General features: G+C 56.7%; 2 protein-coding genes across 13 annotated transcripts in view; one reads left to right on the plus strand and one right to left on the minus strand.

Moving 5' to 3' along the window:
* LOC121487487 (prosaposin) overlaps positions 1-5,988 on the plus strand; it is a 40,400-nt gene extending 34,412 nt beyond the window's left edge. For all 4 annotated transcript variants that reach the window (XM_041749273.1, XM_041749274.1, XM_041749275.1 and 1 more), the window contains 7 exons: positions 471-602; positions 2,102-2,197; positions 2,488-2,674; positions 2,757-2,914; positions 3,238-3,318; positions 3,582-3,689; positions 4,806-5,988. In XM_041749273.1, coding sequence (XP_041605207.1) covers positions 471-602; positions 2,102-2,197; positions 2,488-2,674; positions 2,757-2,914; positions 3,238-3,318; positions 3,582-3,689; positions 4,806-4,841 — 798 coding nt within the window. In that variant the 3' untranslated portion in view covers positions 4,842-5,988. The remainder of the gene's footprint in view (positions 1-470; positions 603-2,101; positions 2,198-2,487; positions 2,675-2,756; positions 2,915-3,237; positions 3,319-3,581; positions 3,690-4,805) is intronic.
* Positions 5,989-6,099: 111 nt separating this feature from the next.
* CDH23 (cadherin related 23) overlaps positions 6,100-13,096 on the minus strand; it is a 410,879-nt gene continuing 403,882 nt past the window's right edge. For 7 of the 9 annotated variants that reach the window (XM_041749258.1, XM_041749260.1, XM_041749259.1 and 4 more), the window contains 10 exons: positions 12,912-13,073; positions 11,149-11,405; positions 10,741-10,838; positions 10,205-10,325; positions 10,047-10,126; positions 9,869-9,909; positions 9,620-9,695; positions 9,016-9,145; positions 8,694-8,816; positions 6,100-7,281 (listed from right to left, as the gene is read on the minus strand). In XM_041749258.1, coding sequence (XP_041605192.1) covers positions 6,955-7,281; positions 8,694-8,816; positions 9,016-9,145; positions 9,620-9,695; positions 9,869-9,909; positions 10,047-10,126; positions 10,205-10,325; positions 10,741-10,838; positions 11,149-11,405; positions 12,912-13,073 — 1,415 coding nt within the window. In that variant the 3' untranslated portion in view covers positions 6,100-6,954. Of the gene's footprint in view, positions 7,282-8,176; positions 8,282-8,693; positions 8,817-9,015; positions 9,146-9,619; positions 9,696-9,868; positions 9,910-10,046; positions 10,127-10,204; positions 10,326-10,740; positions 10,839-11,148; positions 11,406-12,911; positions 13,074-13,096 lie in introns of all 9 variants that reach the window. The other 2 variants (XM_041749272.1, XM_041749261.1) reach the window with 2 other exon arrangements.

Here is a 13,096-nt window from a genome sequence, read left to right on the forward strand (position 1 = left end):
TTTCAAAAAAGTCCATCATTTTTTCTTAAATGATCCTGCCAGGGGGAAGCATTTGGCTGTTTGTGAGCCTGGTGGTTCCCCTTCTAGAAAGATCATGCAGTTTGTTTCCTACTGCAAGTAAACCAGCTGGACCAAGAAACAGGTTCTAGAGCATACCAGGTGTCCTCTGAGAGGATATGATTGCCTGTGAAAGGGACTCAGGTGCCAGAAATCCTGCTTCCCTGGGGTGCTCCCTTGTTGGAGCAGGGTCAGCAGTTCTGCTCTCCCTTCAGAGCTTTGTGTGGCCTCCTACCTGTGTGAAACTAGTACATCTGCACCTGCAGGAGTCCCTTTAGATTTAACATGGCAGTCAGACTTGACCCTGTGACCAGGGTGTTCCCCCAGCACCCCGAACTTTGTGTGTGGAGAGCGGGACTGAGGGATGATGGGCACGAGCCTGCATCTGACTGCCTTTTCGGTGCCTTCCTCAGCAACCCAAGGAGATCTGTGGCCTGGTTGGGTTCTGTGAGCAAGCGAAGGAGATGCCCATGCAGACTCTGATCCCTGCCAAAGTGGTCTCCGAGAACGTCATCCCTGCTTTGGAACTGGTGGAGCCCATTAAGGTACCTGGTGTCATCGTGTCGTGCTGGCCAGAGCTGTGTGATTCCCAGGCCACTGCATGTTACATCATGCTGTATGAGGCACATGCCTTCTTGTTTCCTTGCCTCACTCTGAAAGGTGTTTGAGTTTGGGACCATTCATTAGTTTATGGTGTCCCCTAAACTAGTGTGGCATCTCTCACCCAGTCTCACCCAGTATACTGATTTCCATGAACCCGAGTGCTCCACGGAATCGGCCTCCATCTGTGGCATGTCTGTAACCTCCTGATGTTTCTGCCCCTCTGCCCTGCCCGCTGTCATGCAAATCTCCTATTCCAGAACACCCTGGGGCTTGCACAGAAGCCTCTCGGCATGCTGCCTTGCATGCGTGGGTGCGTTTTGTTTTCCTAGCACCCTTCACTTGGTAAAGATCCACTGTATTCCAAAATCAGTTTACATTTAGCACTTTCACGGGTCTTCTAGCAGTGTGTTAGAGATTGAGTCCTGAAACCGTTCACTAGTCAACAAGACCGACCTCATGTTCGTGCGGCTCACAGTTCAGTTCTTAGGAGGGCCCAGCGCATGTCACATTTAATCACATGGCACACGCATGCATTTCTTGTTTCAGAACTTGTGTATCACTTGACCTTTAGCTTTCTCCTCCCTCTGCTGTCCTCCCTTAACATATGCAGCATATGGACACAGGGTTAGGAAGTCAGATGGAGCTGGGGAAGCACTTGTGCCTGCCCTGTGTTGCTGACTGAATTAATAGCCAGGGAAAATGAGGGGTCATTACAGCTTATATTCTAGCCACATGTGACTACTTATATTTAAATAAAATTACTGAAAACTTTAAAAAATCCAGTTCCTTGGTTACCCTCACTGCATTTCAAGTGCTTAATAGACACACATGGGGCCCATGCTGCTCTGCTGGACAGCAGAGGTGAAGAATATTTCTACTGTCACAGAAAGTTCTGGTTTAGCAGTGTTCCTTTATTAAAGGCAGGCTCTAGGAAAGCAAGCTCAGGTACTCATGAGACTTGAAACTCTAGAGCAGACCTGAAATGTGTTTAAAGCTCTGTCTTCTAAACAGTGGGCAAGTAGTGAGTCCACACTCTATCCGGCCCACACCCCCTGCTTTCTCCCTTCCCCAGATTACTCCAGAGCGCTGAAATGATTGTGACCAAATGTGTCACATGGACAGATCTTTAGGGTAGGGGGTGGTTTCCCTGCCTCTGTTTCCTGACCTGTGAATTCCTGTTTTTTTTTGTGTGTGTGTGTGTGTTGGGGGTTGAGGGTTGGGGGTATGTGGTAGGTGGTAGTATCAGAGAGGGCCGGGCAAAAGGATGGGTCTCCCACCATACAAAACCAGCAGGGATGGGAACTTGGATGCTGGGAGAAGCCACCTTTTGTGTGACATTCACCGGTCCCTGGCCACAGGGTATCCCTTCCCTTTAGAGCAGCGGGACACAGGGGTGAGGTGAGGGACTCAGCATTGAAGTGCTCTCCTGCCCGTTCCACAGAAGGACAAGATTGAGGAGAAGACAGATGTTTACTGTGAGATGTGCGAGTACGTGGTGAAGGAGGTGGTCAAGCTCATTGACAACAACAGAACTGAGGTATGTGCATTTCCAGAATGCTGCCGTGCTCCCTTTCCCTGGTGGCAGAACTAGCAGAGGAGGTGGGCTTGGTCCTTGCCTTCATGGGACACTGGCCCTGGGAACCCGCACACCTGCTGCCCTCCGGCGGGTCCCTCTGGGCTGGGGTCAGGCTGCTTCCTAGGTCAGGCCTTTCTGGGGAGGAAGTAGCACCTTGGTTTTGGCTGGTTTCCTGGTCACGTTCGTATTTTGAGAATCATTCCCAGCATCGTCCAGCCTCCCATCTTCTCATATGATCGTTTGTGTTCCAGGAAGAAATACTTAACACTTTGGACAAAGTGTGCTTGAAGTTGCCCTCGTCCTTATCCAAGGAGTGCCAGGAGGTGGTGGACACTTATGGCTCCTCCATCCTGTCGATCCTCCTGCAGGAGGCGAGCCCTGAGTTGGTGTGCCGCATGCTCCATCTGTGCTCTTCTCAGGGGCTGCCTGTGCTGCCTGGTGAGCAGGGGTGTGTGTGCTGGGCGGGCCCCCTCGGCTTGGAAGGGCCCTGCCAGTCCTGACTCTGTGCTCCTGTGTGCAGTACGTGTGATTAAGCCAAAAGATGGTGGCTTTTGTGAGGTATGCAAGAAGCTGGTGAACTATTTGGACCACAACCTGGAGAAAAACAGCACAAAGCAGGAGATCCTGGCTGCCCTCGAGAAAGGCTGCAGCTTCCTGCCTGACCCATACCAGAAGCAGGTATGCCCTAGGCTGCTTTGGGCCAGAGTGTCAGAACCTGCCTGGGGAGCGCAAAGGCTAGGGTAGCTCATGGACTGCCTGCATGCCTGATTGAGGTTTCCAGGGAAAATTAGCCATTTCTTATGGGAGTCTGTTGGCTCAAGGGAAGCCTCTGGGGGAAAATAACAGGAACAGGTGAGATGGGGCACCTGGGAAGGGGGGCCTGGGCTGGTAGTGGCCGGAATTCTTATGGAAGAGCATGCATACCCCCCCGCCCCCCCTTTATGCTCCCACTCTGTGTGGGCACACCTAGACCTGGACCCGTACCCTTGTTTACCTAACAGTGTGATCAGTTTGTGACTGAGTATGAGCCCGTGCTGATAGAAATCCTGGTGGAGGTGATGGACCCTTCCTTCGTGTGCTTGGTAAGCTCCTCTGGGTGGCGCATAGCCTGGGCAGTTCCGCACGGAGGGGTCCTCTGGGGTTCTGGCAGTCTCTGGGGGAAGGGCTGTGGGAGGCCAGGGCTTCTAGGCCCTCAGCGCTTGGCTCAGCAGCACTGCCTTTTTGGAAGTGGCATGTCAGAGCTGTAGTTCTGGCTGCTTCTAGAAGCTGATAGTTTCCGGTTTTGGGGATTAGTAGCGTGCATCTAATTCTTTGCCCCTTCTTTTGCTCCCTTTTCACCATATAGAAAATTGGAGCCTGCCCCGCTGCCCGTAAGCCCCTTCTGGGAACCGAGAAGTGCGTGTGGGGCCCCAGCTACTGGTGCCAGAACATGGAGGCAGCAACCCAGTGTAATGTGAGTAGCTCGGCGACCGCTGCACAGGCCTGCCTTGCCAGTCAGGCAGCTCCCGGGACAATCCTGCATGAGGAGGAGCCTCCGTAGTCAGTGCTCTGTACCCTGTCTCTGTGTCCGGGAAAACACGGAGGCCCCGGAGAAGCAATTAGGCTTATTCGCGGCCGCCCAGCAAAGGCAAGAGGACTAACTGCATTCTTGCCTGTGAGAAGTGAAGGGTGTGGGTATTTGTTAGTAGGTTTTGCTTCTGCCTTCTTGGTTTTTTTTTTTTTTTTTGCCTTTGGTTCCCTTGTCACAGGGTCAGGATCAGATCCACACGAGGCTGCCCGAGAGATGGCACAAGTCCTCCTCTCCCTTGAGTCAGTCTCGGCTGGAGCCTGGCCTGAATCTTCACCCAGGGCTGACCAGCTGTTCTTAAGTGGCCCTGAGGTGACGGCTGCCCAGCGGCTCCAGGGTGCCGTGGCGCCGTTCTCACTGGGCAGCCACCAGTGGTGGCGACATATTGCTTGGGTGGGACGTGTGGACTAGTCAGTTACTTAATGTTTTTACGCAACTTTTTCTTCCTCAAGCGGGTTCCTCGTGGCCAGCGGGGCATGACTGTGGGTCTGGTTGCATCAGTTTGGGCCCCTGTGGGGAAGGGTGGGTAGTGATGCTCACCCTTGGCCTGGTCCGGCTCCTTGCTGTGCCAGGCCCGAGCCCACAGCACAGTCAGTGGAGGAGCAGGTGCCTGCCGCTGCCCTGGTAAATGGGCCTGTGGGGTCATTGTTTTCAAGGTCTGAGCTGCTGTGCGCCCTGTTGGGTGAGGGTGAGGGCTTCTGCCTTGGGGCTTCTGCGCAGTGCCAAGACTCAGTGTGTAACTAGATGGAGGGGGCCTGGGCCCTACCTGTGTGGGTGCTCGCCTCTAAAGCACTCGGTGCTATGCAGCTGCAACTCTGGACTCTTGCCATAGGAGTCCCTGACATTCGGGTAGCCACATACTCCCCAGGTCTGGGTGGGGTGCTGTCCAGCCAACCTCGGACAGGATAATGGGTCCCATTTTTGGGTGATGTCTGCTGCACTGATGGGCCAGGAGTGGAGTTTGTCACACAAAGGCTAAAACCCAGCTTCCTCTCCCGTCAGGCTGTCGAGCATTGCAAACGTCACGTGTGGAACTAGGAGGGACGTTCCATCTTGGAGAAACCGCGGCATCTTTTCCTACTTGTGTGTCTGGGGCAGTGAACACACCGATCTCTTGACTCGGTTATAAAAATAGGACCCCCTTTCCCCCTTCCTCCCTCCCTCCCTCCCTCTCCTGTCTCTCGATTGTAGCATCGCTCTCTGTGTGGGAGGCACCTGGCCTGCAGCTGCCACCACTGCTTCACTGTCCCTTTCCTTTGCCTAGACAGGTGAGGAAGACTGTGCACTTGGAGGGCTTTCAGCCTGCCCTTGTGCGGTGGCTACCTGGAGGCGGCGGCAGTGGAGGTGGTGGGGGCCTTGGGTGCTGGCGTGAGCCAGAGCTGCTTGACAGAAGGCTCTCCATCCTCCTTGGCTGGGGCCTTGTTCTGAGCCCTCCACCTACCCCTAAGCATGGACCTCCCCTCTTCCTGGGCTGCTATATAGAGAAGCAAAACAAAGGCAGTTTTATAAGAAAGAGGCTCAGAATAATTAGACTTCTTAAAAACCACATAGTTCTCACTGGAGTGGAAATTCAGGAAGCGGCTGCTCAGGAGGCCTGGGTGGGTCTCGGGTTTGCTGTCCCCGGGTCAACCTCTGATTCAGCTTTGCGGTGTCTTTCCTGGTGATGCCTTGTTCCGAAGTTCTGTGGGTTTGGGTGGGAGGGGAAGAACCTTCCTGAATGTAATCTGCTAGCTCTGTGTGGAGGTCCTGTGGGCTTGGCTCGTGTGTGTGGGTGTCTGTGTATGTGTGTGGGGGTGTGGGTGTGGTGACTGCCTCTTGCTTGCTCTTGTGTGTCTGCCCGGCTGCTGAAGCCTTGCCTTGTGCATCTGTAGTGCTGCCCGGAGCCCGCCTTTGCTCTGGGCGTCCCGGCCCCCTTCCCTGCGACCCCCATTTCGTTTGACCTTTAGGTAAATGTGGATGACAAGCTCCTAAGCCTCTGGCTGTCAGGTGCAGGGTGTGCTAGGCGTGCTCTCCAGGGGCCCTGGCTGCCGCCCTGCCTCTCTCACTTGGCCACCTCTTCTGTTCACTTCAAGTTGCCAGGAGACAGTGAGACATGCAGTTACTATTAAATAGACTTAATGACTTTTTGGTTTGTTTTGCACTAAAGTTTCTGTGATTTAACAATAAATAAAATCTGTTAACCAGACCTGAGCCTGAGTGGTTCTGTAACACCTCAGCCAGTGAGTTTGGTTTCTGAATAGCTCCAGGGCCACAGACCTGTGGGTGTCCAGCGGTCCTCTGGCCCTCTTGGCCACAGAAAGAAGGCGCAGTGGGTCAAGGGAACACCTGAAGGTCAGGCACACATCTGCCCTGCCCGGCCCTCTCCCCCTTGCCCAGCCCCGAGGGTAGTTTACTAGAGGCACAGCGACTTGCTGTTCTTGTGAGTTGCCTTTCTTATTTAAAATGCAGACCATTCCAGAAACGTTCACCGAGTACTAAACAAAATCAAGGGGAAATGGTGAGGGAATAACTTAATTTAAAAAAGGAATACACACAAACACTCTACATTCAGAACCCAGGGGAACACCAGTCATTTCTCTTTATGAGCCGGGCACAGTTGGGAAGCCGGTGGAATGTAGAGAACAGTTCGCTCACATTGAGCATGTCCACGTGGGGAGGCAGGGATCACTGTCCAGCCGGCGATGTGCTGGAAATGTACTGGGACTGGAACCGAAGTCAGGGAGTCGAGGCCAGGTGGGATATGCCAGCTCTGGGCCTCCCTTCCCTGGTGCTGGGCGCGGGTGAAGGGGGACGGGCGTGATGTGGGGTGGGGAAGAGGGCCTGCTCCGCCTCTTGGGGCTCGGCCTTGGCTGAGTTCGTCCTGACTCTTGGGGCCCCCAGTGACCCTCCTTACCTTGTCCTTAGATGCTTATCATTTGTGTCTGGTTTTTCTTAAAAAAATAACAAATTTTATGAAGGTAGAGGTCAGGTGCTGAATGGGCATCTGGCGGAAGTGGACTCTGAGCAGCTGGTGTGGGCTGCCACCAGGCCTGCCCGAGGTCGTAGGCCCAGAGCCAGCCTAGGGAGGGGCCCGCACTGTGGTCCTGCTCTGCCCTGCCCTGGGAGGGATGGGGGACAGGTGCTGCACATGCCGCCGAGGCCCCCCGTCTGGTCATAGCTCTGTGATCTCCAGGGGGCTCTCCAGGATCACATCACGAAGCTTGTGCAGGGGCGTGGATTTGGCCGACTCTGTGCGGGCGTTGCGCTCAAAGGCACTGGCTTCAGCGGTGGTCAGTGTCTCCAGCGAGCGACCCAGGCCCTTCTGGTCATCCTCGGGCAGGCTGTTAAGGTCAGTGGCCAGCAGTGTGCCCGTGCTGCCGTGCACCATGTGGATTCCGTCGGGCCCCTTGAGCTCTGTCGGCGGCTTGTGGCGGAAGCGCAGGCTGCCCTGGCCAGGGCTGCGCTCCCCTGGCTCCTCGTCCAGCTCAGTCTGGATCAGCTGCAAGAGGCCACGATCCCCCAATGGCTCTGGGACCCACCTGTGGGCTCAAGGCCATGCCCGAGGGCTGAGCAGCTGGCTGGCCCAGAGCCGCACCTGCTGTGTCCCCCTTTTCCTCCCTACTGCACACAGGTAACTGCAGGGGTCTCTGGGCTCATGCTGCAGTAGGCTGCCGTCCAGCTGACCGTGTTTTCTCACACTGGGTACAAAGGGGAACCATGGGCACTTAGGGTGCTACAGTTGTGTTCTTAGAAGGTGGGCCTCCCATAAGAATCCTCTATTTTGTGTATTTGATGATCTCTAAAGATCCCATGAGGCAGTTTTAGTATCTGGATGTGTTACTACCAGTCTGTCCTCAAGCAGGATCAAGTCTGACCAGGTAGGTCCACAGATGAAGTTGGAGGGTATGGGATATAGTGGGACTCAGCATGTGGCACTTCTGTGTGGAATTGTTAGCTTTAGCCTGTTCCATTTGGGAATGGTTGGTCTTACTGGAAATCTGGGTTTTTAAACATTAAGTCTGAGTTTTTTAAAGTGTTGACATCACTGCAGGCAAACAAATCTACGTGGACCCATTTGACCCTGACTGATCAGTTTCCTATAGGACATCCCTCCTTCAAGGCACCTTTTTGGGCTCCTCAAGTGTGAGACACACTCCTCAGCCCCCTGCAGAGCCCAGAAAGTAGAGTGGGCCTGGGGCTGCCACCTGACTTCCTGGACCCCACCCATTGCTGTCTTTGGCCCTGGCTGCTAATCTCCAGAGACTCTGAGAAAGAGAAGGGTGGTTGGGGAGAGAGAGGGAGGGTTGGAGGGAGACAGGGAGGGAGGGAAGCAGGGAAGGAGTGAGCATCCCCAGTGCTGGGGCACAGCACACAGCTCCGGGCCGCCCGGCTACCTCAGAGATGGAGGAGTGGCAGGAGGAGGCTTTTTGCACCATCCGCTGTGCAAAGAGCTTTTTGAGCCGCAGGTAATCCTCCAGGACCACCTTGAGCAGCGAGCCCTGGGAGAGGGAAAGGGTTAACCCCCACCAAGGCCCTCCCTTGCCTGCCACACCCCTCACTCCCGTAACTGTTGGAGGCGATGGAAGGTGCTAATAGTCTAGGGTGCACAGGCACCCGATCCAGGGGCAGAGAGAGGGCTGGGAGCAGAGCCTGGTGACCGTGACCGGCCAGGACCCACATGGGCTCTGGGCCCACTGCAGGCTGAAGCAGCGCCCTATCAGCCCGGTGCCCGGGCCCCCCTTTCTGCCCTCTTGCCCAGTGGAGAGCAGATCTAGCTGAGCCTAGAGGCGGAGAAAGCTGTTTTCCAGGACCCTCCCCCATCCCTGTATCATCTGGAGCCAGTCCAAGCTCAGAGGTCTGGGTGTAGGGCCCCGACGGGGTGTGGGTGCAGGAGCCACAGGGAGGACTCACCTTGATGGGCCCCTCCCGAATGATCTGGCCCAGCTTGGCGATGTTGTCATACTCCTGGATGGCTGCCCGCAGGTACCGGTCGTCATCAGGCTTGACTGCTGCCGGTTCACGCCCAAAAGTTCCCTGGGGAGAGGGAACATTGGCTGGAGCAGAGGTAGACCGCGTGTGTGCACAGGTACGCACACGGGGCGGTGGGTACAACCCCCACCCTAACAGCGCAGCCCCTTGGCGAGCCATGAAGACCTGCTTTACCTCCGTCCTGTCCCTCACGACTGCACCCCCCACCCCCAGTCACCGGCCCCAAGCTCTGGCCCCAGCTCACGTGGGTGCGGGTGGGGCTGTTCCACAGGTCTGCAATCTCACTCAGGTTCTCCGGCAGGTCATCCTCATGCTCAGCCTGAGCAGCCAGCTCCAGGTTCCGGCAGAAAGGATCCAGCCACACGGGGTTGGCTCTGCGTGGGGAGAGGGGGGGAGCGAGGAGGGACAGCCCCAGTAGAGAGATGCCCTTGTAGCTTCTCCACCACTAACCCCCGTCCTTTTCCCTGGCCAGCACGGGCCTGGGGGTTCAGGGCCATGAGAAGTAGGCCCTTGCCTGTGGCCCTTGTGGGTGCACCCTCCCCGCACTAGGATCCTGAAAGAACCAGGCCAGCGTGTGGGTCCGGATTGGCTTTGCTGCAGAGGCCTCACTCCGCCTCTGGTGTCCAAAGTCTGTGTCCCCTGGAACTGGGGGCCTACTTAGGGTGTGGATCCCAGCTCAGCCAATAGTTTCCGAGTGTAGAGAAGGGTGCCTGGCCCACTAGGGGGCACCCACACCCCAGGTTTTAGCTAGTCTGGTCCCTCAGAGCTTGAGGGGTGGTAGAGAATCCACTCCCACTTTGGGCAGGCCTCCCCAAAGCGCACCCTGAGGGCTCAGGGACCCCACTCACCCGTCGAAGGAATACTTGTTGGTATTGGGCATGTCCATGATGTCAATGAAACCACGATTCCCTGTAGGGAGAAGTGCTGGGGCATGGAGGGGAGAGATGCACTCTGCTGGGCTGGGGGAGCCCCAGCCAGCCTCATGAGGCCTAGGCAAGCCCTCTAGGCCCCTAGGGCCCCTTCTGCCCTCTCATCCACCCCGCCCCCCCCCCCCCCCCCCCCCCCCCCGCCCCAGCCCCATCACAGCCCTTGCTCACCTGCCGAGCCAGCCACAATGGCTTTGAGCTTCCTCTTGTGTCTGGAGAGAGGCAGAGAGAGGGGCTGGTGAAGGGGGCTGCACTGGGCTGGCACCTCAGGGCGCTGCCTGCCCCTGTGACTGTCCCAGGAGCAGGGCTGGGCAGCCGGGCCCAGGGCAGGGAGGTAGGGGTCACTCACACGGTCCTGTAGTACCAGTTCATGAGGATGAAGAGCATGGCAGCCAGGAAGAGAAGGATGGCCAGGATGATGATCGCCATCTGGGGGAGCGGGCCGGGCATGAGTGGGCGGGAGCGTCCGGGGCGGGGGGTGGTGGGGCTGGGGGTCACCAGGACTACCTGCAGGGCAGACATGTCGTCGGGCAGCCTCACAGAGATGGCGGGCTGCACATCCAGGACGTTGTAGTTCCGGAAGAGATTCCGAAGCTGTTCCTTGTTCTCGTCGATCATCTGGATCACCCTGGGCGAGGGGCAGGGGCCTCAGCTCCCCAGTCAGCCGTTCCTCAGGAGCTGGTCCCACTCAGGAAGGGCTGCTGCCTCCCACCCCCACCCCCACGTTCACCCCCACCAGGCCTCGCAAGATCCGATCCCGCCCAGCGAGGACAGCTTTCTATCTTACGGGGTTCACCACGCCTACACGGGATCCTGCTTGCTCCTCGCGATCCGTGGAATGCTCCCGTCTCACAGATGGGGAGAGTAAGGCGCAGGAGGGTGACGACACCCCCAAACGATTCCCCACTAGCCCTGCTCACTGCTGGGGGAGAGCCCCCCCACAGCCGCCTGATGGTGTTAGCTGTCTCCTTTGCTGGGTCCCTTCCCCAACTCCAGGGCAGGAGGGGGGACTGATGGTCTGAGCACAACAGACCCCCACCCACCGGTCCACGTCCAGGATGCGGTTGGTATCGCGATTCACCACATGGATGAGCAGCTCTGTCTGTGCGAAGTTCACCCGACCCTTCTTGTCCACATGGAACTAGGCGAGAAGGGGCATTATGGGGTATGGCAGGAGCAAGGGGTGGGATGGGAGCCCCCCGGCCCGCCCTGCCGACAGACCTATTGCTGCTGAGTGCTGAGGACCAAGCATGATGCCAGTCACATCACCGCACCGGCCCCATTTACAGGGGAGGATGCAGAGGGCCAGAGTCATGGAAGGACTTTCCCATGGTCATGGTGCTAGGGGACGACCCCCTTTCATACCCCTGATCTCTCCACGGTGCCCTGCCCCTGTGGCCTGGTCCTCCTCCCCTCACAGCTCCTAGACCCAGGGCGGTTCCGTGGGGCACCTGCACATCATCAGTGTTGACGATGGCACCAGTGATGTTGGACAGCAGGCGGATGAACTCCTCCTCAAAGCCACGCACGCGGTCGGGGATCTCATTAATGACGATCTTGACACGCTGGTCATCCCTCAGGATGTAGATGCCAATGATGGCCGTGTCATTATGGCCTGCCAGGTCCCGGGCCACGATGTCCACCACAAAGTAGCCAGGGCTGTAGGCCATGAAGAGGTCGAAGGTGCGCAGGATGCCATCCACACTCCCTGCAGGAAGAGCCCGTGGGCAGGGTGCAGCTCAGGGGCCACCCGGTGCCCCTGAATTCCCTGGGAAGGGCCGAGGGCCAGGGGAATGTGGACACACTAAGGGGAGGCGGCATCAGGCCCAGGAGAGAGCAAAGACGACAGAGGAGTAGGGGACAAATGAGCATGAGTGTTCATCTGAAGGAGCAGTGGTGCTGGCCTCTGCCCGGCTGCTTAGTATCCTGAGAGAATGCAGCCAGTGCGGCCAGAACTTGTACTTCTGGAGATTTCTAAGTTTTTACTTAAACTTGCAAGTTGAAACGCAGCTCTGGGCTGCACTGACCTAAGGATGGTAAGTTTGGGATTCTGCTGTCCCATGTTGGAGGACCATGGAACACGTCTGAGCCCCTCAGTCTCTGTCTGTCTCATACACACACACTTCAGAATTCCACGGCCATACCAACGAGATGACCAGAGGTGGTGTCACAGTCTTCTCTTAGAAGACTCTAGACCTGGGTTTGAGATCTGCCAGTTTCTAGCTATGTGACCTTTAGCAAGCTACATAGCCTCTTTGTGCCTTAATTTACTCAACTAAGAGCAGTAGTAGACCAGGGCACATAGGGATGGGGTCTAGTTGTGACTGGAGGAGGTGGCATGGGAATTAGGCTTCAGAGGATGGTCAGGGGGAGCATATCTGAAGGCAGAGGGGAAGGTCAAGATGGTATTTCAGGAGGGGAAGATGAAGGGCCAAGGCCAGTGGAGGGTGGTATAGAAAAGGCTGGAGGAGTGGTGAGGCATTTGTCTTGGGTGGGCACAGGTAGTGGGGGGCTGTGGAAACGGGAAGAGGATCCAGGAGGAAGACTTGGTGAACCTTGAAAGCCCATCCAAGGGAGGAGTCTATACTGACTCCCGTAGGCAAGAAGAGTGGGGAAGGGGTTGGGTCTGAAAGTAAGGTATTGGGACACTCACCAGGGCACCTTCTAGAACCTGACCTAAGAGGCTCAGCTATCCACACAGGCAAACACACAAGTCAACATTGTACCTTCAGGTACACGTGCTCTTTGGGTTCTGGCTCCCCAGTGCTTAGCCCAGTGCTTGGCCCAGGGGATGGGGAGGTACACAAATGGGAAGAAAGGTGGATGTATGGAAGGGAGGAAGGGAAGGTGGATGGATGAGTGGGCAGATGGGCAGATGGGTGGACAGGTGGGCAGATGCACAGGGTGAGCTGTGAGATGTGAGATGACACATGGGTGGATGAATGGATGGATGGGTGGATGGATGAATAATGGATGGATGAGAAGATGGAGAGAAAAGAGAAGAAAGTTGGTGGGTAGACAGAGAGGTGGGTCAGAAACTAGGAAGGTAGATGGAGCAAAGGATCAACTAGGGGCTGGCTGTATGACGGTTAGGTGGGTGGGGGAACAGAAGGATTTATGGTGGCCGGCCGGCCAGGCCCTCACCCCCTGCCCACACAGACCCATCTCTTCCACGGTCCATGCAGTGACCGAGATCCTGGGTGGAGGCTCCTACCCATGGTGAAGACCTGGCCCACGTCCTCAGAGTCATTGGCGAGGGCCCGGAAATAGTGGATGGCCAGGATGCTGTAGAAGACCAGGCTGTTGTTGCCAATGTCCGCATCCAGGGCCAGCACCTGGATCAACTCTGAGCCCACCTTGGCATCGGTGGCCACTCCTGCAGAACGGGCAGGCGGGTGT

This window comes from Vulpes lagopus, chromosome 3 (genome assembly GCF_018345385.1).
Source record: "Vulpes lagopus strain Blue_001 chromosome 3, ASM1834538v1, whole genome shotgun sequence".
NCBI lineage: Eukaryota > Metazoa > Chordata > Mammalia > Carnivora > Canidae > Vulpes > Vulpes lagopus.